Below are 26,102 nucleotides of genomic sequence, written 5' to 3'. Positions count from 1 at the left end.
CTATTGGTTGTTGAAGCAAAAGTAGGCGGGACCCAGGCGCTCGTACGGACCAATCATATGAATGGTACGATTGATGGAGCCATTTGTTAAGCTCTGTTATTGGTCAACCTCCACAATGCAAGGTTGACAGACTCACCATGTGGAGTGTAACACCACACTCGGCTGGCCTGAGTTACTGTTTCTTATTTATCTGTCTGTCTCCTCAGGAATATGCTCACACTGTAGATTAATACACGTCGCCAGGTAAATATACATTCACGTTATTTTATTAAATCATATTATTATATTGTATTAATGAGGTTATAGCAGCGTTCGCTTGTTATGTCACGTTAGTTATTGCTATATTGTCTCCCTGTGATGTGTTTGGTAAAATACAGCAGACCTATGTTATAACAGCTGCACCTGCACTGGCCTTCAGTTTATATTAAAGGTCCATTCTGTAAGATTTCTTTGCAGGAATGGAATACAATATCCATTAGTGTGTTTTCTTTAACCTGAGCATAAGAAGTGTTTTTTTTTTAAAATGAGCCCTTTATTTATTTACAGTGAAAGCGGGTCCTCTTCCATGGTGTCCGCCATGTTGAACCACCATTTTTGTACAGTAGCCCAGAGCAGACAAACTAAACACTGATATGGACTAGATTTTGACCAGGTTCAGAGAGACAAACTGGACCCACAGAGCAGACCAGAGACAGACAGGTATGGAGAAGTGGTTTATTAAACAGTCCAGGGTCGGTACACAAAATGCAATCAGCTCAGGCAGAGGTACAAAAACACGACGCAGAAGGGAAGTCCAAAAAACAGGCGAGGGTCAAAACAATAAACAGTGAGAACAGGCAAAGGTACAGGACACTGGGCAAGGACGGGTCAAGAAACAAACTGGGTCGAAACACGAGGAAACTAATCACAGAGGGAAAATGCCAGAAAGCTACTCACAAACAGATGCAGACAATCTAACATAGACACACTGGGAGAGGCAGGCATATATACACACATGAGGGGGGGCGGAGCTAACCAGGCACAGGTGAAAACAATCCCACAGGGAGTGAAGACACCTAGAATGAACACGGACAGGAAGTGAGGGAAACCAAACAATAAAACAGGAAGTCAAAAAACAAACTAAACTATAGGCCTTTTGCTTTTTATGTGCGTTTCTCCTACATGCTCGGTGAGATGTAGGAGAGTGGTACATTTGTTTTGCAGTGTGCAACTTCACTGCTCGGTGCCACTGAATCCTACGCACTGGACCTTTAATAATTTATCCTGCATTGAACAGACCGACTTCACCTTCTCTTGACAGGTGTTTCTCACAGAGAGAAAAAAGATGAGTCGCTTTCTGAACGTCCTGCGGAGCTGGTTGGTGATGGTGTCCGTCATCGCGATGGGAAACACCGTGCAGAGTTTCAGAGATCACAGCTTTTTGTCGGAGAAACTCTACACAGGCACGCCAGAGTTTGGTGAGCAAACTAGGTTTGACGTGACAAAATATTGCAAGCAGGACAACATTAGATACCATATTTTTTACTGAAGTGAGCATCATGTTGGTGCTGTCAAGTGTTCAGGAGTTTGATATAAATATATATATATCGTATGTTTATAAAACAGTGAAACTGTAATAGTGGCTGATGAGAACTTTTAATACAAAACAAGTGAATCCAAAACTGAATTTCAAATATTTCAGTGTAGTGATGACACTGTTGCAATATTTTCATCAGTTAACATGTTCATACACGCTCAATACGCGATATAGTGTTTAGCTAATCAGTCAGTCATAAGAATATTACAAATTCTTGCTCATCCGGTTAATCAACAAGGCCCTTTTGTGTTTTGTAAATGAGTTTACCTTCTTCTGATTCCATTATTGACATACATGGGATGTACACATGGCTACATTATGATCACTTCATTCCGTTTCTTTCCATTTCCTCAGTAAATGGCCTCCAAGCTCGAACATTTGGCATTTGGACGTTGCTGTCATCGATCATTCGCTGTGCCTGTGCCATTGACATCCAGAACAGAGTGTAAGACATCTTCTCAGCTCCCGCACCTTGTTTCTGTCTGCTGTCGTCACATGTTCTTACTGTATGTCCCGGCTCCTGCAGGCTGTATCACATCACCTTATGGACATTTGTGCTGGCGTTGGGCCACTTTCTGTCTGAAGCTTTCATCTACAAAACCGCACCTCTGACTATCGGAGTCATGGCGCCTCTCATTGTGGCAAGTGAGTGTGCACGACATTGAGGAGTGATGGGAAATATAGCCACATTACTTCTTAAAACATTTTAGGTTTTAAAAGGTGTAAAAACATATTTTAATAGCATCTTCATGTTTTTTCAGGTTTCTCTATCATAGGGATGCTGATTGGATTCCAGTGTATTCCAGAGTCACAAGAGGAAATTGGAGCACGACAGAAGAAGCGAAACTGAAGTTCGATTTTCCCTCGGTCCCTTGAACCCTCCTCCGCAATTACAACCAGACACTTGTGGACTGGTCCTAGTGTTCTGCTTCTTTCTTTGAAGAACGTGAGATCTGGATTTTCCTATTGTGACACCCCCTATAGACTATATGCAGTACGTCTCTATCTGGGCTGTGTTTAATGTTTTTGAACTGATACTTTACGTAAATCTTTTGCAATGTTCCTAATGACACGTTCATATTTCTCTATGCTCATCATTTAAGTGTCTTCTGTTTGTTTGTTTATGAAAGGTGTCACGGAGTGAATGACAGAAATAACCCAGCGTAGATTTATTTCATAATGTTGATTTGTTTTATTTCACCAGACCACCACTCATTAAACTTTTTTTTTAAATTCATGATTTACCAAAGAACTCTGACTGTACAATATAAAACTATGCTCTTCATCACAAAGTATCACAAACACGTATATCAGAAATTGTTTGTATGTGCTGTGAAAAGTTTGTACACCCTTTGGATTTATGCACAATTTTTGTCTTATAAAATGTTTTAAAAAATCAAATGATTTGATTTTGATGTTTTCCACTAAAGTCACAAGGAAATGATGCGTTTTTTAAAAACGTCTTTTAAAACTAGAAATGAAAAATAAGTTCTGGGACATCTTGGTTTCGCAGTATTTTTGGTAAACATTTAATATCGGTGTGGCTCGTGTCTTATATTTGGGTTGAGGCGAGAGAAATTCTTTTCAGCTCTGGATTTTCTGGTTTAGGACAACATTTCACAGCACTGTCAAATGTTCTACAAATGCCACTGAAAAAAGAAGTAGCACTTCTCAACACGACACATCAAGTAGAACATGTAAATGACAAACTGTACAAACACTGGGTACACAGCATGAAATACATTTCTCAGTAACTAATTTAAAGAATATTACATATAAAGACATTTTCTCGTGCAAAATGACAAATGCATTAGATCGATTGGCATCATCTTCCATCATGTTTGACACTGTTGCATGTTGATCCAGATATTTATCGCTAAAATATCTCGTGTTACAGTAAAACAAGGACAAAAGTGACTTTCCAAAGTGTACTCAGATGCACAGCATCAATCATACTTTTAATTAACAGTATTCAGAAGTGTGTGATCCTGAATGGCAGGCAGAGGTAATTTGAACACCCTGCTGCTAGGTGAGCAGTCACAGTCTGCATTTAATGTGCTTATTCTAAAAACAGAACATTCAAAAGGAATACCTTCAGCAATGTAAAGACTGAGTTCAGTTGCACGCAATATTGGTCCGATATTAGGAAAAACTCATAGTTTAAATGTTGCTTATTAGATCCGTAGTGAACACCAGTCAGTGGGGGACGGTAAAAGTTTAGGAAACAATCCTGTTAAAGTTAAATTAAAGAGTGTAGTAATGTTGGAGTTACTAAAGTGACAGTTGCATTGACAAGACAAAATGCCTACATTAAATAAGGAGTGTAAAAACTATTGAGGGTCCAAGTGTGTTCCCCTTGTGCATGACTGACTTGTGCTTGCTTTGGGATGAGCTAAGTTGCACTTATTATATCAGTGTGAATCTCTGGTGTTGAGGCCAGAGAGTGTAGTCTCCATACAGTACATCGAATATACAGTAGTCCTGCTGGTTCTTACTTTAATCATAAAGGCTCACAGAGCGCCACTCAGTGTGATTCAGTCTCCATATTATCACTCTTCACGGCAGCTTTTTTCCCCTCCGTGGCCATGTGTGCGTGGTTATGCATGTTGATGTGTCAGTATTTCTGTTTTGATCTGTACGCTTTGTCTTTGACAGATGGAGCGTCCGTCCTCCTCAGTTTTTCAGGCTTTCAGGTGGAGAGGCGCCTCCTTCGAGGTTTCTTTCTTTCTGTGAATGACGAGGACAGAAAACAATTACAATCACGTCGTCCAACAAAAGAGTAAAAAAGAAAAAGAAAAGACAAGTTCTCAACTCATCACAGGCCTCAGAAAGACAACAGAACACTAACATTAAAGTTGGGGTAAGTGATTCTAGAGAAATCCAATACCATGATACATCCAATGATATAGTGCAAACAACGACACAGCAAGTAATCAAACATAGCCATTGTTTGGTTACAGCAACCTCCATGGCTGTGAAGTGAAGTTAATGCAGAAGCACCAAAAACTGCAGTTCCTCGATTTTTGTGGACTGTGAGGAGATATTAGCTGAATTGAAACAAAAATGTATTGGATTAGAATTGTGTTACCCCAGCTTTAACATTAAAATGATTCAATACATTTACTTTAGCATCAAATATCTCAAAACATCTCTTTCCCCAGCAGCAAATTAATATCATCAATTCATTGTTATGTACTCAAAATCTGCTCAGTTAGCACTGTGAGTTAATCACGAATGTCAAATAATCATTTGATAAAAATTGATTTGATTAAAGCAGAAAACTACAATGACATAAAAAATAATGGTAGGGATATGTTTAATTTTTAATTTCATTATTTCACAAGTAGTTTTAAAATTAGGTTAAAATTCCTTGGAAGATCCGCAATGCCAGCAGGTGAACCCGTTTATTTTAAGAACAGACTGTACTGCATTAAAGTATAAATAACCTCATGAATTATTCATATCAATATTTATAAAATGCCAGATGTGCTTTTGTGAAGAATGAATTATACCCTTTATTTTTGTCGATTGAAAGAGTGTTTTGTTGAATGTTCAGTAAGATTCATTGATGATAATGTCTGTTACCTGTCACGTTTCTCTCTTCTGTGTATGTGTGTGTGTATGTGTGTAGTGTATTGTATTACTGGTGTTGAAGCTTCAGAGAGTGTGTGCCCCTACCTCAGCAGGTGTGCGTTTTGGTTATTGTGAGGTTGTGGGTTTATGTCAAGACTGCTGTTGCCGAGAGCCGTTGGACGCTGTGGCCCCGTAGTCCTGCACCGATGACAGGGAGCCTGTAGGCTGGAATGATAGCTTGGGTGTCACACCTCTGACGAGGGGTCACCTCATCCTCTACCATCTCCTCCACACCACCACCACTAAACTTCCCTCCCACCACCACCTGCACATGCAGCTAACATTGCTGCCTGCTACCTGAGCTCTAGCCCAGTGACCACACGTACACAGCCTTGAAGTGAACAGTGCTTAACATGTTGTAACGGTACCAAAAATGTATGTAGAGTGTCTGTTTCTGTTTATTTATTTAAATGTATCTTACATTTAAATTTAAATTAAAGGATTTAACAGAACTGGCTTCATTAATAAAACAAAAAAGGTGGTGGTGGTCTGTTCAATGTACCTTATTTAAGTTCTGTTAGTGTGCAGGATTACTGGAGCTTCCCATTTTAGCAGCATTTGTATTGTTAGAATATTATGGACAGAGAAAGGACGAGCAAAGATAACAAAAGAGGTCCCAAGTTTGTCCCAAAGAAAGGCAACGATTGAGCAGCAGAAGACACGCAATGTGTTTTAAAAAGCATTGATTGTTAAAAATTCAAAGGTGATTCTGAGCAGCTGGAGGCCACTGAGTTTTGTTTGTGATATGTTTCAAACATGTGAACAATTGTACAAAACAATGCATTTGTTTTTGTTGATGTATATCCTAGATTAACTCAATAAATTAAATATCATTTTTATCCATTGATAGTGGATTTTGGTGCGTTATTATCACATTATTACAGTGATTACAGATCTGTTTGACAGCTGTCAACTGCACCCATGTGAAAGTGTAACAAAGCACGTCAAAACAAAACAGATTTAATAGCAAAGGATAATAAACATGCAAGTTGGAGAGCTGCCCGACAAAGCAGAACTGTGCTTCCTGGAAACAGCATTTGAGAGTAGAGGATGTTTTTAGTGAGTTTGAAGATAAAGCTTCCACCCGTGCAGCAGTGCAACCCCAGTATTAACTCATGCAAGAGTGTGAGGACAGTGCATTCAGCCCAGAGCCAGGGCGGCATCTAACACACTCCTTCTCCGCAGGGATGTGAAGATCCCACCTCTGGCTTCATGTAGCACACACTCACACACATGTACTTACGCTCAATGACTGCACCTCAGCCTGCAGGTTGGCTTTCTGTCGTCGGAGATCAGACTTGATGAATCCTGTGATAAACATGGAACAAAGCGAAATGTTCTTGGTGGACTCTTGGTGGAAAATTAGTGTTGGATGCAGTTTTATTTTGGCAAGAAGAACTGCAAAACATGCAGAACTGTGTTCAATTAATAATAAACAAATAATATTAGAAGCAGCAGGCATATGCAACATGCCACAACCTGATATGTAGTTTAGAAATAAAAGTTAAAAGCATTATTTTGGGGGTGTTTATTACATTATGAAGTCTTCAGTGTTCAGTCTTCATTAAATTATGCCTTTAATAAACAGGGATTCTTCATTCAGCCACTAGGGAGCAACCTTGTTCTGTGAAAAGCATGACTGAGCAAGATGTTCATCGCTGACTGTTGTTTGTAAAGTTGTTCTTAACACCTTACCCGTCATCACTGTTCCTATTAGCAGGAAGATACTCAGGAAGATGTTTCCTGCCAAAGTGCCCCATTTATCAATAATCTTCCCTTGGGAGATGGTGAAGATGATTCCAAAGATCTGAAAAGAAAAAGTATTATATGGTAAATATATATACATTTATTGTGTCCTCACAGTTAACTGTGAGTTACTGACCTGAGCTGAACAGTTAAGCAGTCCAGATGAGGTTCCCTCTGATTCTGGATAGGTGAGTTCAACCGCAAACTCAAACCCCAGAGGGAGATATCCTGTCATGAAGAAGCTGCAGATGAGCAGACAGTGAGGATCAAATTAAATAGGCAAAAACATATCTGATATATTTGTGATAAGTGGCAGTTTTTATCCCCACAAGAAAAAGAAAAACAGCTCCACACATTGAAGTAGGGCAAGTGTAAATTGCTGTATAATACATCCTGCCTGGGTTTGAGGAATGAATTGCTATGGAAACCAGCTATGGGCATAATCAGCTTACTATGAATAGCAATAATTGTAAAGGCAAAGCACGTGGACCGGGAATTGGAGGAGCGCTAATTTTGCTCTGGCAAAGCAGCACTAATGCCAGATGAGAGAAATGCAATAAAACATGACTAGATACAGCTTCAGCAGAATATTTTAAGGAACTATTAGCAAAACCTGAGACACGTGGACATCAAATGTGAGAGTTAAGGTCTAAACAAAGAAGGTGTCATCAGACAAATAACCATTCTCTACCATAGAGAGCCTTTTTAAAGTCTAACTGAACCCACAAAATGTGACCTGCCACAGTTAATTTTTACCCGAATTTTGCAGGCTGGTGTGTGCAATTTTCTTGATGTTTATGAACTTTGTAGTCATAACTCTAATAATGGTAACAGAAAAGTAATGATTACCTACCCTAAAACTCCAGCTGTGACAAACACGACCCACAGGTGACCCAAGTTTAGGGTGAAGGCATAGACAAGCATCCCGATCAGAGTGAGGAGATATACAAACAAGGTGGTTTGTCTGAGGAGACAGGCAATGAATATAAATCATACAGTTCAGAAAGTATTACAGTCAAACATCCTGTCCTGAGTCACTGAAGACCCCATGTCATAACCCAGGCCATCTGCACAAACAGGCTTACTCATACAACCATGCGTAAAATATTAATAATATAGTCCTCTGACTCTCTCCCATGTGGGACAATAGAAGTGTGAGGGTCAACAACACAAATCTGAGCCTCACTGCTTTGACAGTGAAGCATCCTGATGGCATGTACGGAATCTGAGGACAGAGGATTTTTCCTAGTCATAATAGTTTGCATGCCAGATGCATACCTAACATCTAAGACACAGCTGAAAATAAGTGGTTACTTTATGAGAAGTACAATGACAAAAACTAAACTTAAAGTTCACTTTTAAAATTGAATTATTAGTATTTTTCCATGTTTAACGTAGTGGAACAAGGCCTGAAATGCGACCTGGGAGAACCAGCAGAGTATAGCCTGTCAGTTCAGATAAGCAGAGAGGGACGTCAGATATAAAACTCGGTTCCGCTGGATTCTCACTCGTGCCCACTTTGAACAAAAGCTTTAATTCACTTGGACGTCTCGATGTGAATGGATGATTTAAAAGAGACAATGCTTTGAAGCACAGTAGCAAACAAGAGTAGCTGTTTACCTTGGAGCACTTTCAGAGGCCACAGTGGCTTTCTAATATAAGACATGCTAGCTGTGAAGCTTTATGGGTGGCAATGTCGCTACAATTGTACTGACAGTACAACAGTTTGGTCAAGACTGAAATATCAACAACTATTGGATGGACTGCTATGAAATTTTGTACCGATGTTCATAATCCCCAGAGGATAAATCCTATTTATTTTAGTGGTAATTAGCAAATTATGCAAACTCTTCCAGTTTTAACAGAGTGTGCTGCAGCTACAACACGGGCTACGACACTGCACACCAAAAATACGACCATTAAAAGTGTTTGTTTTTGCCACTGACCGGCTCAGATTAATATTATCAGTGTCTGACAATATGACACAGATCAAGCAAAAGGTACAGAAAATGTTTCATTTTTCTGTAGGGTTTCCTCCATAATGTTGTCAGACACTAACACAATCTAAGCAGCAAAACTAAACACTTCTTATGGATGTATTTTGATGATGTGCACTTGCTCACAAGGATCAAATTCTAGCTTGTCACTTTGACACAAAAACATGGGGAAATAAGTTCCAGAAATACATAAATTACCGTTTAAGTAATTGAAAGGAAATTTCAAAAAAACAAATTTATCCATGGGGCAGAGGAAGAAACAGATTTATTTGTCTCTGTAATAGCACGATTAAATTAGACACTTCTTATAGCCTGGAAGCATTACTTCAGCTTATTCTGGCATTGTTTTTACCCTTTTAAATATCTTACTTGTAGGTTTTGGTCTTGTCCAGCCAAATGCCACATATCAGCGACCCAACCATGCCAGCAATGATAATAGTTAGACCGATTCTCCCAGCATTGACCTCTTCACCCTGAGAGAAACATTTATACTTTTACAGAGGACACAAGACATCTGTGACATTTTGCAACCTGCAGTTATCTTTTCCTGGAAGGTCTGGGGCATAACAATCCAAATCCCAGACCCTGGTTATCTGTGTCAGGGTCATCTCCATGGTAGCTTCATAGTTATCAAAGAAAAACACAGTCTATGGTCGAGAAGAACGGAATAAACACAGAGAGTGAAATAAAAGCTAGTCTGGTTTTAAATAAACATAAGGCAGTAGCATGTATTAGAGTAGGCATGCTGGAACTTACAGGATAGTGTTCAATGATCATCCGATTCAATAATGTGGAAACAGCGTAGAAGCAGCCAACGTTCAGCCCTGCAGACAACAAACAGAAAACCATCTATTCTAAGAAAACCGGTAGGAAAAGAAAAAGGTCCAGATGGGACCTCCTGCTTCCTCCCAGAAATACTGCTAACAACCTCACATATCAAGTCCATAGTGGCCTTTAGACATTTTTATTACTTGGCTCAAAGCATTTAAGTTTATATTGGAGCATGTGTCAATCAGCACCTCTTGGTGTAAAGATATCCCCAGACAGAAAATGACCTTAAAATACAATGTTAGGGGTACATATTTACAGAATAAGATATTTTAATATTCTTCATGCTGTCAATCAATCAATTATTAAAAAGTGACCTTTGAGCAGAAAATGTGACAAAAAGACCTTTGGATTTAACACAACACATCCATGTACACGTGTAATGATGACATACTGTATCCTCATATCTTACACACCAGCTGATAAAGGCTGTGGGAATCCACTAACGAGACATCTAATTTGAAGGTTTGTTTCCTTACCTTTCACCTCAATATTGGAAAAACATTCAAGTCTGGGTATGTGATAAAAGTAAGATGTTGGACTGTGGCATGACCTGCAAGTCACAATGTTGTAATCAAGATGCCATGGCTGATAACATCCTGAGCCTGACCTTTTTTGGGGGGTGGTTGGTATGTATGCGGCACAATTCAACATATAACATGAACATTATTATACATAATACACATTATTGGAAACACTAATACTATCTATTAACTATATTGGCACCACAGCAATACAAAGACAGTGCTTGTTACTGCAGGCTAAAGGTGCTCACTTTCGACTTGTCAACAACACGTGAACTGCCAGAGTGTCAACACCTAGCCTAAGATCCGTTACGGCGCCGGCACGCTATCAGCCATGCATATGACGCAGAAGACACAGATCTGAGTCAGACTTCCTCCCCTGCTATCTTTATGATATAATTTGTACATTTTGACTTTGATGTAGGTGAATCAGAGAGAAGTTACAAACTTTGTTGTAATACTTGTAAAAATAGTGGCAATAGTTAATAATAGTAGGGCCGAAACTATTAGCTTGGTGATTGATGGGAAATTAATGAACAATAATAATTAAAATAGTAATAATAATAATAATAATTCTGATGTTTGATTACTCACTATTAATCATAATTTAGGTAAAATGCCAAACATATGTTTACTTTGATCTCTGATCCTGCTTTTCTCTGTTTAAGATTGGATTGTTAGTTGGCCAAAACAAGCAATTTAAAGTCATTATCTTGGGCTCTCAGGAAGCTTTTTTAAATTTAATTAAATTTTCTATGTAGTCTAAATGATGATCATTACATAAAGCGTCCTGATCCATCAGTCTGTTTGTGGTACATATAAAGGCAACAAGAAGGGACCCACCATAGCTAACCATCAGGAGCATGAAGGGCTTGTTGCACAGCAGCCTCAAGATAGAAGCCGTGTATGAGTACTGATCGGGGGGGATGCTCCTAGCCTGAGCCTGGGCCTGGCTGGGAGGGATCTCTGGTCTCTCCTGAAACACTGAAAAACAAACACACATTATGTCATTAGGTCAAGAGGTCTCTTGTGTTTTTAGGATGTAAGATTAGAGACGGGAAATACAGCTTGATTACGCTTGATGTGATAGTATATCATCTGTTCCCTGATCAGCCAGCACAGACGCTGACAGTGTGAGGTCATGCTGATAGCAGGAGGAGTAACAGTGGAAGTAAAATAGGTGAATCAGTGTTGAGCGTTTCTCTAAAGATAAGATAATTCAGTCTCAAAAATGTTTGCACTATCGTATCGTTTTTATCATGCTGTAATTACCATGTGAGTGAAACACCTGTAATCAATAAGCCAACAGGTTAAGTCAGCTTAACAAGCACTAATCTTTATCACACTTTTATTTCGCTTTCCTCAGCTTTTACGTATATGTGATCTGATTCATTTTATTACCGCATCCTCGCTACACAAACTCGCAGTACAGCGGCCACACTGTAACCTGGCCCAGACTGCATGAAGGACCAAACCTATGTACACATAAGACTTAGTGTACTAAGAATATAATATTAAAATAATACGTTTTTTCTATCACTTATTTTCTTCATCTTTATTGTTTGTCTTTTGTGTTATCACACATCTATGGTTGCATAATTAGGTCAAAAATATATCCATCATGAAAGACAATGAGACAATCCTCAGAAATAGCTTATGAGCGGTCCATAAATTAAGTTTCTGTTATTTCTGTTATCTCCACTGTACAATCTGGATAGTTACAGCATTTAATATTTTAGTTCAGCATGGGGACAGATATAGCGGTCCTATTTTTAGTTATTTTTTATCAGCAATGGATAAAAAACTGTAAATAAATGTGTACTTACAAAAAGTGTAAGCTGATTATCAAGATCACCACTGATTTCTTCCATATATTTTTCAAATCAATTCATCTTAATTACCCAAATATAGTTCTGGTGTTGGGTACAAATGTTTCTGCATGACCATAGTCCAGCCACATCGGTATTTTGATTATGTAGCAAAAAGTCTATCCACCCAAGAATCTGCTTCTATGCCAGTTAACATCCCCCAGAAAAAAAAGTGACCTGTCATGACGCTTCACCATGTTTCTCTGACTGTCAGTGAGTTTTCGTCCTTTCGTGGAGGTGAAAGGAGGATTTAACAGAGCTTAGGGGAAGGATGATTTCATAAAACACATCCATGACTCCCTGAGTCCCTGCTTGTATTTCACATCGTGTCCAAACACATCTCATCAAAAGGTGGACAATTACAGCAATTACTGCAGCTGCTCTTCTAGGGAAGTGCAATGCTGTTGGGTTTTTGGTAGAGAGCACATCTCATGGAGACTCAGCTTTCTAGCACTGCTGCCTGAGGAGACTAACAACCAGATAAGAACCTCTATTGTATAGAAATGAATGAAACTGTATGTCAAACAATGAACCCCCCTGTTGTAAAAACCATTATAAAGAATTATTTGTGCTTCATCTAAAATGTCATCACAAAGCTAAAAACAAATCCCAGTGGTATTACTGTGGGGGGCAATGGTGGTAACAGTCCCTACCACTGGAAAGCACAAAGTGTCAAGAGGACTGTTCGCTTTATGTGTTCACAACCATGACTGTAGGAGTTATATGACATTGAAGGGACTTGCAATTGGCTGTTGCATGAGTGAGTAAAAAGCCCTGACAGCCCCTGATGAGCCTGCAAATGTGAATAATCATCTTACTGATGATCACGAGGATAAAGATGACGGTGGCCACTCCTGCGCTGATGTAGAACATGACTCTGATGTGGTGCGCCAGCTCATTTATATCGTCCACATTCGGCACAAGGATGGGTGGGATCAGGAACCCAATGGCAATTCCCATCTGTAGGTGAGAGGCACAAAATTAAATTAATGACTCTGCGCCTGTAGCTGTTGGCCACACACACAAATATCATATAGCATCTTCTAAAAAAAAAAGTTGAAATAAAGAATCAGAAAGGAAAAAAAATATAGAAAAGGTAAAGTATATGTTTTTTTTTCTCTACTTTGAAGTAAAAATTGATGGAACTAAAGTTCACGTCTGACTGGCATTTGACATGACATCATTTGTATGAATGATGGTTAGTGGCTATTGTAAACAGTAAAAATATGCTTATTCACTGTATGTAGTAACTATATTCGAAATATGTCAAAGGGGGGGTGTTGGTCAGCGGATTTTGTTACTCTTGAATCAAGACACACTAGCTGTTTCAATCTGTTTCCAGTCTTTTTGTTAAGCTAAGCTAATCAGCTGCTGCTATTTGATGCATATGATGGTAGATGGTTTCAATCTTCTCATCTAACTCTCTGCCACAAAGTCAGTAAGCATATTTCCCAAAATGTAAAACAAGATTATTTTCAGTCAAATTAAGGATGGCCTTTTCTTATGAAGTCACTTTTGGCACACAAACTGTTGATGTGTTTGATCTTCAAAACATCACAGGCTTTTATGGAAATCCTACCTACTTTTTCATCATGTGAACTATTTCTAAACATCCAAGGGGATATGTGAACTGCTTCAGCCTGAAAACTTGGAAGGATCAGGTTGAGGGACCAGACCCAAAGGAATAATGTCGTGGTGAGCAAGTAAATATAAACAACAATGTGTCCTTTTTATCTTCAGCTGTGGGGAGCATGAGTAAAGCACAAAACAACATGCAAGACAATGACCGGCATGCAGTGTTTGGTCTAAGGCAGGTGAGAGAGGACAAACTTCAATTGAAGGAAAAACAGTTCAGCTTCAGAGGTTGAAGAGCATCAGAGGAATCAGATATCTTTTGATGGTATATGTTTTGCGCGGCGTTAAAGTATACATAAGAACCATGGCATGGATACAGCATTCTCAATGTAATCTAATTGAACAATTAAATTACCAACAAGCCTGGGAGCTTGTTCAGACGCAGTGGAAATCACCCACCATCCCCAACAATTTGCCCTGGCTTGGAAATACAGATCACACACACACACATAAAGGAATAATTACATCACTGGCATCTTCTTTTTTGTGACATATCTACTTTAACATCCTCTCAGTTTGAGAAAGAAGTAGATAGTAGGTAGATTTATAATAATCTACAAGCTGACATGGACATTAGCTTATTGCTCTCAGGTTTTTCAACCAATTCTTTGGGGTTTCTGCTCAATTAACGTTGTTCTAAATTCAAAATTGATGAATATATATTTTGAAAATGGTAAGACTACACTCATAATATGTTTTGAGACAGTAACAAAGCAATTGCAAGACAATGAATATAGCCACAGCCCTGTTAGAAATCATCATCAAGCATCTGGAAAATTACCTAAAAAAACAGCTCACACAAAAACATCCCTGCAATTTACCTCATGCACCACATGTCACGTGGCATATGTAATATGTAAAGTGCTTTGTTTTCCTAGTTAACAGGCGTTTCCTCTCAAAGATTCTTTTCACTGTACGCTAAGCATGAGTTACTTTGTTTAACGTGCTGATTCAACAGAAGATTGGAGACATAATTCACAGGAACTGACAACAAAACACACATACAGTAGTCTTAACGCTAATATGAGAAGTGCTATGCAAACGCTACTATTTGAAGTCCAGCAGGTAAACAGAGACAAACCTGGTTTCCTAGAACGCCAATAGAACAGGCAGTGGACACCTCCTGCTGCCCAAACCATAGGGACGCAAGTCTGGATGGGATGCCCAGGATATAAACGGTGGCCACTGAACACACAAACTGGCCGAAAAAGGTCATGGCAAACATGTGGGGGTCGGCCGTGCTTGTCTTGATCCAGGCCCCGATGCAGTTGAAGGCTGAGCCCACCACTACAACGTCCCTCATGCCTCGGTTGTCAATCAGCCACATGACAGGCAGGATGAAGGGGATGTAGGTGAGGAAATAGATCATGGAGAGCCAGTCAATTGCCAGGCTGTCAATTTCGTAGAAACGCATGAAGATGTTGCTTATGATGCTGTACTGCAGCCACATGAAGGCGTTACTCATGGAGTAAACGCTGAAGATGAATAGCATGACCCATCTCCGCTTGTACAGCTTGGTCTCCATCAATGGAAAGAGCTGTGCCGTGTCTAGGACTGAAGTCTCCAGCGTGTCCTCGCCATCTCCCAAAAGCAGCTGGTGGTTGTATTCTCCAAAACTGGTTCTCTCTTTTCTAATTGGAGTCCAATCTTCTCCTCTGACCTCGCCAAGGCAGTCCATCCATTCATCCTGAACACTCATGTTGCTCCCAAGCTGAAGCTGTTTCCTTTTACTACACGCTTCCGTGGAACTTAACAGCTGGAGGAAAGAGCAAATATTTCTCTATGTGTGTTCACTTTGTTAACACTAAGCCAGTTTACCTGGCTCACCCCTCCCACACAGCAGGTATGTCTTACATCCTGATCAGAAACAAGCTCACCTCCTGTGCCTAAAGTGCATATTACTCCTTTTTATTCAGCAAAGATGGATTTGGGGGTACAGTTTAAATATTAGAGAGTTACATACCTGACTGACTCTGGTGTTAAACACCTCTTTAGTCATGTGACAGATTTCTTTTAGGAGTTCCACTACTCATTTCAAAGTCCTCCTTCCAACCCATGCCATAGCATCAACCAGCAGAACAGTCAAAGACAGCAACTGTTTTTTATTGCCAAAGTCAGGCACATGACACACACACACACTTGCATTAGTGTGTACAGAAGAGCTAAAGTCCATTGGAGGGGATGCTAAACTAAAACTGCAACTTCATGAGAATACGGATAAACTGTAAAACTGGAAATACGGGACAAGTGCAAATAGATATTTTGGGATATTTAAAGCTTGGAACTAATGTCTCAGATAGTTTGTGGTTGGCAAAAATACAATCCAAAGGGAGATATAGCTGTTGCCTTATGAAAATAAACCTAAATTTGCACCAAAGTACACTTATCACCCTGTCTAATATTAACAGTAGATTACCTCTAGGAATACCTCTTTTATTGCTACACTATAAAACAAGTCAACACTTGTGTATTCATGCTGTGGCTGCAGCGAGGGAGTACTCCTCTGTGCTCAAGCACAAGACGACGGTACTGAAGGAACACTGGTTAGTGGTCATAAATTGGATTTAACAATGCACAATCACTTCATATTACATCCTCTGTCTCAGTCGCTAACATACTAGCAGGCATAATCAGCATGGTATTTAATGTGAATACACGCCTCAATCACTAGCTGACTGTGAATAAATTGCACAACTAAGTATTAGCTTCAAAGCTGCTCTACTTGGCTTATTGCTAAGCAAGAATCTGCATCTGAGGGCATGCACATTAATCAGCTCACTCGTTTTAAAATGCAATTAGCTCCCTGCGTTTCATACAGTTTGCAACAACACACGAGGACACATGACATCAGGAATTAAGCAATGGCATGACATGTTTAGATGAGGTCAGCTGGTGTAGAAAGGTCATTGGTGCTGAGTAATACACTGGTTTGACCTCTTTAGATTGCTTCCGAATAGACTCGTGGACATATTGTCTGAGTTTAGACTTACATATTCTCATATTGATGCCTACACTCTTCAATGCAACACTTAAATGACAAAGGCCACAACAGTTTTAAGCAAACTGCCCTTGAAAGAGTTGAATGATTAATGGGATATGACATGTAGAGGTTCTGATCAACAGAGGTTGACAGAAGACTTAAGGGTTTCTTTGTCTTCTATAATTATTTTGTAATGTACTGGTCAGACATGTCATTTTATAACCTCACCATGGGCTCTGAAAACTTGGAATGGGTATTTTTTGCTGCCGCCTCCAGCTCCAGCTTCACTGACCTATTTAAATGCATTATCTGGTTATAGATTACTTGTGTGTCATCGTATGATTAATTTGACAGTTCAGACAGTTAGAAAACGTAGGCTCCAATAGGCCTGCATTAAATTTGTAAAATAAAAATACGAACACTAATCCCATTTCCAAAAAAGTTGGCATGCTGTGTAAAATGTAAATAGAAACAAAATGTGATTGACACGCCACATTTAAAGAAGGAGAGGGACCATCCGTTTAAAAGCCAGCATCCATGATGCACATCATTGCACGATGGTAGGGTGACCTACACATTTGTAAACGATATAAAACAGTAACATATGCTGCCAAGTAGATGACGTCTTTTTCTGGGATAGACTATGAGACGTAAAATACAACAAAGGAGATCCCAAACGGTTACAGCAGTTGACATCAAGCAGGATGTTCACTTTTAAAGATTACAGCTATGCTTACAGAGCGCTGTTAAGGTTACATCACCTCTTCTTCACAGTTTCCAAAAAACAATAACATTTCTCTGCTTTAAATTTGAAAAATGTATTTGTAATTTATTTATATAATTTTAAAAGTTGTCTTTGTACTACTGTATTTTCAGTTAAATATGGATTTATTTATTTTTTTATGTTTGCACATGATCACATTTTGTTTCTATTTTCTGTCAACATCTTTGTGTTGTATTGATGTATTTAACTGGTTTTCATTTGGGCATTACTGTAGCTCAAACTGACTTTAAAGCAAGTTCAAGTTGAAGGATGCTGTAGGTTTATGAGTAAATAGCTGTTTGTTGTTGTTGTTGTTGTTGAACATACTGTAAACTCCCCTGTAACACCCCTGCTGTCTCCAGGCTCCGCGTAAACCAACACTGCCAGCGTGGAGCAAACCCATGAGTGCAAGGAGTGAAGGGAAGAAAGGGAGAAGTGAAACCTCTGTCACGGTACTGAAACCCCCAAAAGACATCACCATTCTCAGGCGTCTCTAAACAAATACTTTGCTGTGAAATCAAATCATGATAGTCTTATCGGTGTTTAGATATATAAAGGGAGGCACAGTAGCCGAGATTGCTTCCGTGGCAGCGCAATAAAACGATTAACTCCAACAGATAACAAACTATTTCATGCTTGTTTTGCTTCGTCTATGAATCGCTTTCGGTGTTTTGGCTAAAGAGCTGCCTCAAGTCAGGATCATATTACGCTTCCTGAAAGTGACGAGGTATAAACACACTGACATAAAATACACTAAAAACTTCACAGTCTATTATTCTCAGAAGAAAATGTCGCATAAAAACACACTAAAAACAACTGTCAGTTTTCCATACCTGGGGCAGGGCGGCACTGATACTGTACTACAGGAGAACTCACTCCAACTGACAGACGTTGAACCGGGCTACGTCACGACGGTTGACCAACCGTCCACCAAGTTTATGAACAAAAACATTTACGCTAACTTTATTCTGTCAACTCGCTTTTACAAACACTCGTTTTCTACCCGAGGGCTGGATATAAACTCTGATTTACCACATACAATTATATTAATCAAATTTAATGTAGCCAAATTTGTACTTCCGGTTTTCAAAATAAAATGTCATAAGGTTAAAGCAACATTGTGTAACTTTTATACCATAAAAAAAAAAAAAAAACATTTGAATGAAGCTATATTAAGGTGTAATCAGGTGAATAGTGTCTCTGTCATTGCATCTTTATGCCCTGTCCTGCTGAACAGCAAGCCCTGTGACTTCAGTTCCTCAAAAGGCCATTTGAGACTGGCTACAAAACATGTCAATCCCCATATTGAAATGTCCAACTTCAAAGCAGAAGCCAGCAGCCTGGTACAAAAATAAAACAGTTTTGGTCTCTGTAGCTTATTTCCCTGTTCCTGACAACTGTACTAAGTCTGAATCTTTTTTAACTCACCCGTTCAAATTATATTAAAGGTCCAGTGTGTAAGATTTAGGTGTATCTATTAGCAGGAATGGAATACAGTCGTCCCTCACTATAATGCGGTTCACCTTTTGCGGTCTCGCTGTTTCATGGATTTTTTTAGTATAATTTTGCATGCTTTTTTTACAGCGTGCTGTACAGTATGAACGCGCATTGTGTTCGGCGTCCTGATTAGCTAAGGGAGTACTGTACAAAATGCGTTCGGCTAGCCAGATTTACATAAATGTTCAATCGCTAGCAGTGTGACTTTGCATTTACTAATACAGTATTGTACTTATTTTTGTTAAATTTGCGAAAGTTTGAACTTTGAGAGTGTTTAAATAAGAAGGAAATGTGAGAAAATGTTAATGCCTGTCTGAGAAAAGTGTATAAAAGTGTGTGGTTAGGGGTTTTACGGCCTTAAAACATGTATAATAATTGTAAAAAATAAAGCAGATTACTTCGCGGATTTCGTCTATTGCGGATTATTTTTAGAACATATCCCCTGCGATAAACGAGGGACCACTGTACAACATTCCTTAGTATGTTTTCATTACTGTATAATTACCTGAAAATAAGAATTGTTGTGTTTTTCTTTATATCTACATTGAGAGCTGGTCCTTCTCCATGGAGTCCGCCATGTTGAGCTGCCATTTTCCTACAGTAGCCTAGAACAGTCAAACCAAACCCTGTGAATTTTGCAGCCATAATTTTTCCTACTTGTTTGGAAGAAGAGGGTGAGATGTGGGAGAGAATTCATTTGGTAAACTGCTACAAACTAAACTGTAAAAAACTGATTGCTCCATAATTTAAGACAATGACTGATTGACCATTTTATTGTCAGATAAGATCAGTCAGGCTTTATCAAAAGCAGACTTTTTTTTGGTCTTTCCAAGCTCTTTATTGTATAGAGAGAGCTGAAGAGTGACAGAAACACAGGGAGAGAGAGACCTGTACCACCCCGAAGGCAGACGTTTTAATCACAATGTCATAAGGCTCTTGAGTATTATTTATTTCTGTCAAACACAAGAAAGTGATAATATGGATGATCTTCTTAGATGCAGAGAAAGATTTCAACAATGGTACAATGCTTCAACAAATCCACTGAAAATAAGAACAAAAACAATGAATTCTGATCAGCTCTTGTAAGCAGACGCTGTGTATATGCAGATAAGCCTCAGCAAGTCAGATTGCACACAGGCAACTGATTGCCTCTCTTGCAATGGCTACTTAGAAAAACAATCAAAACATTTCCACACAAACTGAAGTAGATGTTAGACCCTGTGTTCTTAGTATCACCCATCTATGGGCTAAAATGTATTACAAATCTGCACCTCTTCCATAGCTTCCATCATTTCATAATCAAAATTAAATCAAGGAGAAGGAGTTGGGTGAGATAAATATCCAACATGTTTGTAACAAAGGGCGTTCTTTGCTAGACAGGCCAACAAAATATGGCATCACTTCTTCTCCAGGCACCACTACACTACTGGCAAGAGTTAAATATCAGTTGAATAAGGGTCTCATTGGGTAGTCCACCAGTCACACTTGATTCCAGTAAGGTCTAATGACCTCCTGGGATCCCCTTGGTAACCATGCAAACAAAGGACTTTCACAAATAGTTTTTTTCATTCAGGTGAGAAGCATAAATTGGACTGTCATCAGGGCAAAGCAGGCAATTGCCCCACGGCCAAAAGGGACCCTCAAAATCCCTAGGCTCAATGCATGTTATCTGGTTTTGGGTATTTGATTATATGCAGATTTGCTTGAGAAATTGCAGTAATAATGTACAATATCAACAAAGGCAGGTTGCTGTTGATATTGCGCTCAATTAATATATTTAATCAAACTCTTAATCTAGGTCTAGCATGGTACAGTTTGGTTTCTGTGGTGGAGGAATGACGGGGGGTCAGCTGGGGCTCTGACAGAAAATATGCCCAAAGACCCCCCCAAGAGGTTAATCCAGCCATGGGTTTATAGCAAGGTATAAGGATACTAATTTCATTTCATTTCATAATGGCAATTAAATAATATCTCTGGAGCTTTTGGGACAAAAACACTAACTCTTTTCTAGAGGGCATAAGAGATCACCTCACCTGACTCCCAAAAACTCCAATGGAACAGGCGGTGGAAACCTCATCCGCACCGAACCAGACTGACGCCAGTTGAGAGGGTGTCCCGAGGGTGAAGACCATTGAAAGTGAACATGAAAACTGTCCGAGCATAACCACCCAGAACAGGTCGGGTCTGGCACTGGCCACCTTGATCCATGTCCCGGCGCAGTTTAGCGCGTTGGCCAGCAGCGCTGTGACTCGCAGTCCTTTCTTTTCCAGGATCCAACTGACCGGGAAGATGAAGGGGATGTATGTGAGCATATAAATAATAGACAGCCAGTCTGCGGCCAACGCATCCACATTGTAAAACCTGATCATTATGTTGCTGATGATGCTTAAGTGGATCCATTGGTATGAGTTGATCAGGGAGTACAAGCAGAACAGAAACGCGATCATCCATCGCTTCTTGTATAAACGCGTAGTGTCCACAGAGATGCTGTCACCGTTCAGGATGCAGCTGCATTCTTTTTGGCACACCGCAGCTGGACAATCTGCTCCCAAATGTTGACCATCATCCTTAGTATTCTCTGAGATCCGCGTATATTTTACCATGTTCTGTCTCTCAAGACAAGCACACTATGGAGACAGGTAAGCCTTCAACCTAAGCTACTTAAAATGTCTTTAAAAGCAGAAATAAATTTTGATTATCACTTTTGGTCCTTGTGACAGTTAAAAAATCATGAAGTTTTCAGGAATATCAGTTCCTTTTATGTTGACTTGGCAGCTTCACTAATGTCTGACCTGCTCCCCAGAAGTCTAATACCTGAGCTCCTGAGAAATCCCCTTATTTAGACAATTTTACTCCGCCCAGCTGCTGAGATAAGATAGGAAAGGTCCTTTTAGGTGGGACTATCCTATTTAGAAAACAGCAGATTCTCAGTATGCCACAAACAGCCTTGATAATATTCTAAATCACTGTAAGGTTGCCATTATTTTTCTACTTTTACTTTTCTGTAACTCCAACCATCCCCAAGTGTATAGTTAGCCTGAACATAACGCTAACTTTATTCTGTCATCTCACTTTGAAAGACTTGTATTTCAATACAAAAGTGTACCTGAAGACAGGATATAAAGTCTTATTCTACGCAACAACATAACATACAATGCTATTAATCACATTTTAAAATTAGTTTTCAAAATAAAGTGTTACACGGATAAATCGATATTGTGTAACGTTTTTACCGGAAAATATCAGGTTATAAATCTTTTGAATTAAGCTATATCAACGTGTAACCAGATGAATAGTGTCTCTGTCATTCCTACATGTCTGTTCTCTGCACTATGTAATTTGTGGGAACGATCACCCATAAGATGTACATAACAGCACTCATCAACTATTTCACTGATTTTGGTAAACCTGGATCATCACCTGGATCCAGCTCCTCCACATGAACTCTTTCCTGATGAACAGTAACGTATACTGCTAAGAACTGTAGTTGCTGTTAGCAAATGTTAGCTCAGTTTGTCGGCCAGGTTGCCCAGACTGTGTGTTAGCGTTTGTAGCCTTGTCGAGGTTGTACTGTACTGTACTGTACTTATATTTATGTGATTTTACTTTGAAACCAGAACTTGTGGATTTTGTATGACTACGTTTACTTGATTAAAGAAGAGTATTTATTCCAGCACGGAGGAAAGAAATCCACCCATCTCTCTCCCCACATTCCTGTCACTCTTCGCCTGTCTCTATCAAACTGAAGCTTGAAAAGGCCAAAAAAAAAGATCTTTAAAATCAATGAACCCTGATAAGCTTTTCAAGGTAAGCAGACACTGTGAATATGCAGGTAAGCCTTAACAAGTCAGATTACACACAGGCGACTGTTTGCCTGTCTACCAATAGAAAAACAGTCAACGATCTTAGTCTTTGTTCAGGACGCTCCCCAATGAAAGTGGACTTCAGCATGCAGTGTCGATCAGTACACCCTACCCACTCATGTGCCAGGTGTGTGGCCATTAAAGAATGAGGTAGTGCTAAAAAGTTAAAATGAGTTTGATTAAGGAAGAAGGCAGAGTTGTAGAAGAGAAAATTTCCAGTTTTTGCTCCTCTTTCAGATTATTTGTGTGCATGAATGAAACATAAGTAAGTTATATTATATATGTTTTTGTGTTCATATGTAAAATATCTAATATTTAGTATAAGTGCCAAGCCCTTGCTCCTGCAGGACAACCCACAGGCCAGCTCACCTCCAGAGTATACTGTTGATTATCAAGATTTAAGATATAGATCAACAACAACTTCCACCAGGTGTGTAGTAAGCCAGTCAAGCAGCTTTCATCCTTGTTACAGAACCTAGGTCCTCCCCCACTGACTGTATGCAGCAGTTTGTTGATATAGCAGAAAAGCAAAGTGAAACGGTGAAGCAGCAGAGCATCGTTCTACAGAGGCAAAGTCTGAAAAAGCAGAATTGTAGTTTTCTGAGTGCCAAGCAGATCCCCAAGAACATGCTCATGGACTAAGCTGGCATTGCTCACCAGACACCCTTCACTACCAGCACTACCCACATCCCTCCAAAGATGTGACAATGCACAACATTTAACACACCTTGGCAAGTCAGTCTGACACTATTGGATACATACTACCCTTTACCACTAGAGCCAAAGTCCTAGTCCAACATCTCTGGGATAAGGAAAGGGAATGGGATGACCCCCCTTCTGCCATCATATGGTCCAACTCTTCTACTGTTCTCACATGGCTTCAGTCTGAGCTCAGTTTGCCGATGGACAGTAAAGTAAACTGCTGTGAACTGTAGCTGCTGTTAGCTAACGTTAGCTCAGTTTATAAGCTGTGACCTCAGAGCACCAGGGGAGTGTGTGTACCACAGGTGTATTGGACCACTGGGAAGAGGAGGTTGTTATGTCAGATCCGGAGCTGGGCAAACAGACAATATAACTGGGCTCAGCAGCCTCTGTGGGCATTGTGGCAGAGGAGAAGAGACAGAAGAGGACATTGACGAAGGAAGTTAAGAAGAGAAATGGAGAGAGTGACCCAGCAACAGGCTGTTGGACAAGAGTAAATCTGGCACTGACTTTTAGTCATTGGCGAGATCTTGGTGAAATAAAAGCCTGAAAGACAAACGCCAAACTTAACTTGGAGTATTAAGAGTATAAAAAGTACTCAAATATTTCATCAGATGTTTATCAGGCTCAACTTAGAATATAATACAATAGAATAGAAACGTTATTGATCCCTCAAAGGGATTTAATTTTTTTTTTTTTACCTGCATTTACCTTCATTTATCCAAAAATACAACCACACACACACACAAAAAGCTCATAGACATGCAAAAGATGCATGAGTGATGGGCAGCCACACAGAGCGGTGCCCTGGGAACATTTGGGGGTTGGTGCCTTGCTTCATATCATTTGAGCAGAAAGACATTTAGATAGTCTAACACAACATCAGATGGTATCAGACAGCATCTCAACTGCACTTTAGAAAATGAGTTAAGGAGGATCCTACTTCTGTTTGGTTGGACCTGAAAGTGTTATGTTGACCATACAAAGATAATAATAATAATAATAATAATAATAATAATAATAATAATAATAATAATAAAAGGACATACTGTATGATATCCTTACATATGCCACAAGGAGGAATATCCTATTGACATGGGTAATTGAAAACCATCCTACTAAACAAACTGGCATGAGATAACAATACAATGGAGTAGTTTACTCTTGAATACTTGACCTATCTCTTTTACCCTTTAAAAGTACAGTTCATTAAGACGTGGACTGCATATCTCTCTTCCAATATCACTTGCAAACATTCTGCTTAACTAATTATAGATCCCTTCCTTTTACCTTTTGTACCTTGCTTACAACATAATAGTTGCAATGCAGACTGGTTTCTGTGATGAGGGTGAGTCATCTGGGGCACCAACAGAAAATATGCCCAAAGCCCCCACAAGACGCTAATCCAGCCATGGGTTTATAGCAAGGTATAAGGATACTAATTTAATTGAACACATGAATTAAATAATATCTCTGAGACTCTTGGGACAACATAAAATCAAACACTAACTCTTTCTCAAGAGATCATCTCACCTGATTCCCAAAAACTCCAATGGAACAGGCGGTGGAAACCTCATCCGCACCGAACCACACCGACGCCAGCTGTGAAGGCATCCCGAGGATGAAGACCTGAGAAAGTGAACTTGCAAACTGTCCGAGCATAGCCACCCAGAACAGGTCGGGTCTGGCACTGGCCACCTTGATCCATGTCCCCGCGCAATTTAGCGCGTTGGCCAGCAGCGCCATGACTCGCAGTCCTTTCTTATCCAGGAGCCAGGTGACCGGGAAGATGAAGGGGATGTATGTGATCATATAAACAATAGATAGCCAGTCTATGGCCAACGCATCCACGGTGTAAAACTTCATCATTATGTTGCTGATGATCCCAAACTGGATCCATTGGTATGCGTTGCTCAGGGAGTACGAGCAGAACAGAAACACGATCACCCATCGCTTCTTGTACAAACGCGTAGTGGCCGCAGAGATGCTGTCACCGTTCGGGATACTGCTGCATTCAATCTGATTCATGGCAGTCGGACGGTCCGCTCCCAAATGTTGACCATCATCTTTAGTGTCCTCTGAGATCCGCGTATTATCTCCCATTTTCTGCCTCACGAGCGCACTGTGGAGACAGGTAAGAATTCCACCTGACCTACTTTAAATGTCTTTAAACGCAGAAATCAATTTTAATTATCACTTTTGGTCCATGTGACAGTCCAAAAATCATGAAGTTTTCAGGACGATTAGTTCCCTTTGCTCTCACTAAAGGTCTGATTACTTTGGATGTTGACTTGGTAGCTTGACTAATGTCTGACCTGCTCCCCAGAAGTTCATTTCTAATACTTGAGCTCCTGAGAAATCCTCTTTATTAGTCACTGGGTATGAGCGCACTTTTACTCCGCCCAGCTGCTGAGACAAGGAAACAATAGCAGATTCTCAGTACGCCACAACGGTATTGTCATAATGATAATAATATTAATAATATGCTGA

The 26,102-nt window shown here is 39.7% G+C and overlaps 2 protein-coding genes across 6 annotated transcripts; one reads left to right on the top strand and one right to left on the bottom strand.

The window, feature by feature from the left end:
* Positions 1-110: 110 nt before the first annotated feature.
* On the top strand, positions 111-2,973 carry erg28 (ergosterol biosynthesis 28 homolog). Of its 2 annotated transcripts, XM_027274613.1 has the most exons (6): positions 121-243; positions 547-699; positions 1,301-1,457; positions 1,931-2,021; positions 2,103-2,221; positions 2,338-2,973. In XM_027274613.1, the coding sequence occupies exons 3-6, from the start codon at positions 1,325-1,327 to the stop codon at positions 2,424-2,426; spliced, it is 432 nt and encodes a 143-aa protein (XP_027130414.1). In that variant the 5' UTR covers positions 121-243; positions 547-699; positions 1,301-1,324; the 3' UTR covers positions 2,427-2,973. The 2 variants fall into 2 exon arrangements, with proteins under 2 accessions (XP_010732161.1, XP_027130414.1); XM_010733859.3 differs by lacking the exon at positions 547-699 and having other exon boundaries at positions 111-243.
* On the bottom strand, positions 2,798-25,926 carry flvcr2a (FLVCR choline and putative heme transporter 2a). Of its 4 annotated transcripts, XM_010733861.3 has the most exons (12): positions 18,384-18,545; positions 14,889-15,563; positions 12,991-13,132; positions 11,148-11,288; positions 9,709-9,776; positions 9,322-9,425; positions 7,809-7,919; positions 7,092-7,197; positions 6,905-7,016; positions 6,453-6,517; positions 5,255-5,374; positions 4,159-4,303 (listed from the first exon to the last, which is right to left on the bottom strand). In XM_010733861.3, exons 2-11 carry the CDS (start codon positions 15,504-15,506, stop codon positions 5,300-5,302), a joined length of 1,542 nt encoding a protein of 513 aa, XP_010732163.3. In that variant the 5' UTR covers positions 15,507-15,563; positions 18,384-18,545; the 3' UTR covers positions 4,159-4,303; positions 5,255-5,299. The 4 variants fall into 4 exon arrangements, with proteins under 4 accessions (XP_010732164.3, XP_010732163.3, XP_019128765.1 ...); XM_010733862.3 differs by lacking the exon at positions 5,255-5,374 and having other exon boundaries at positions 2,798-4,303; positions 18,384-18,543; XM_019273220.2 differs by lacking the exons at positions 14,889-15,563; positions 18,384-18,545 and adding an exon at positions 25,146-25,926.
* Between the last annotated feature and the right edge of the window lie 176 nt (positions 25,927-26,102).

This window comes from Larimichthys crocea, chromosome XXIV, assembly GCF_000972845.2.
Source record: "Larimichthys crocea isolate SSNF chromosome XXIV, L_crocea_2.0, whole genome shotgun sequence".
Classification (NCBI taxonomy): Eukaryota; Metazoa; Chordata; class Actinopteri; family Sciaenidae; genus Larimichthys; species Larimichthys crocea.
This window is presented reverse-complemented; position numbering and strand designations above follow the sequence as displayed.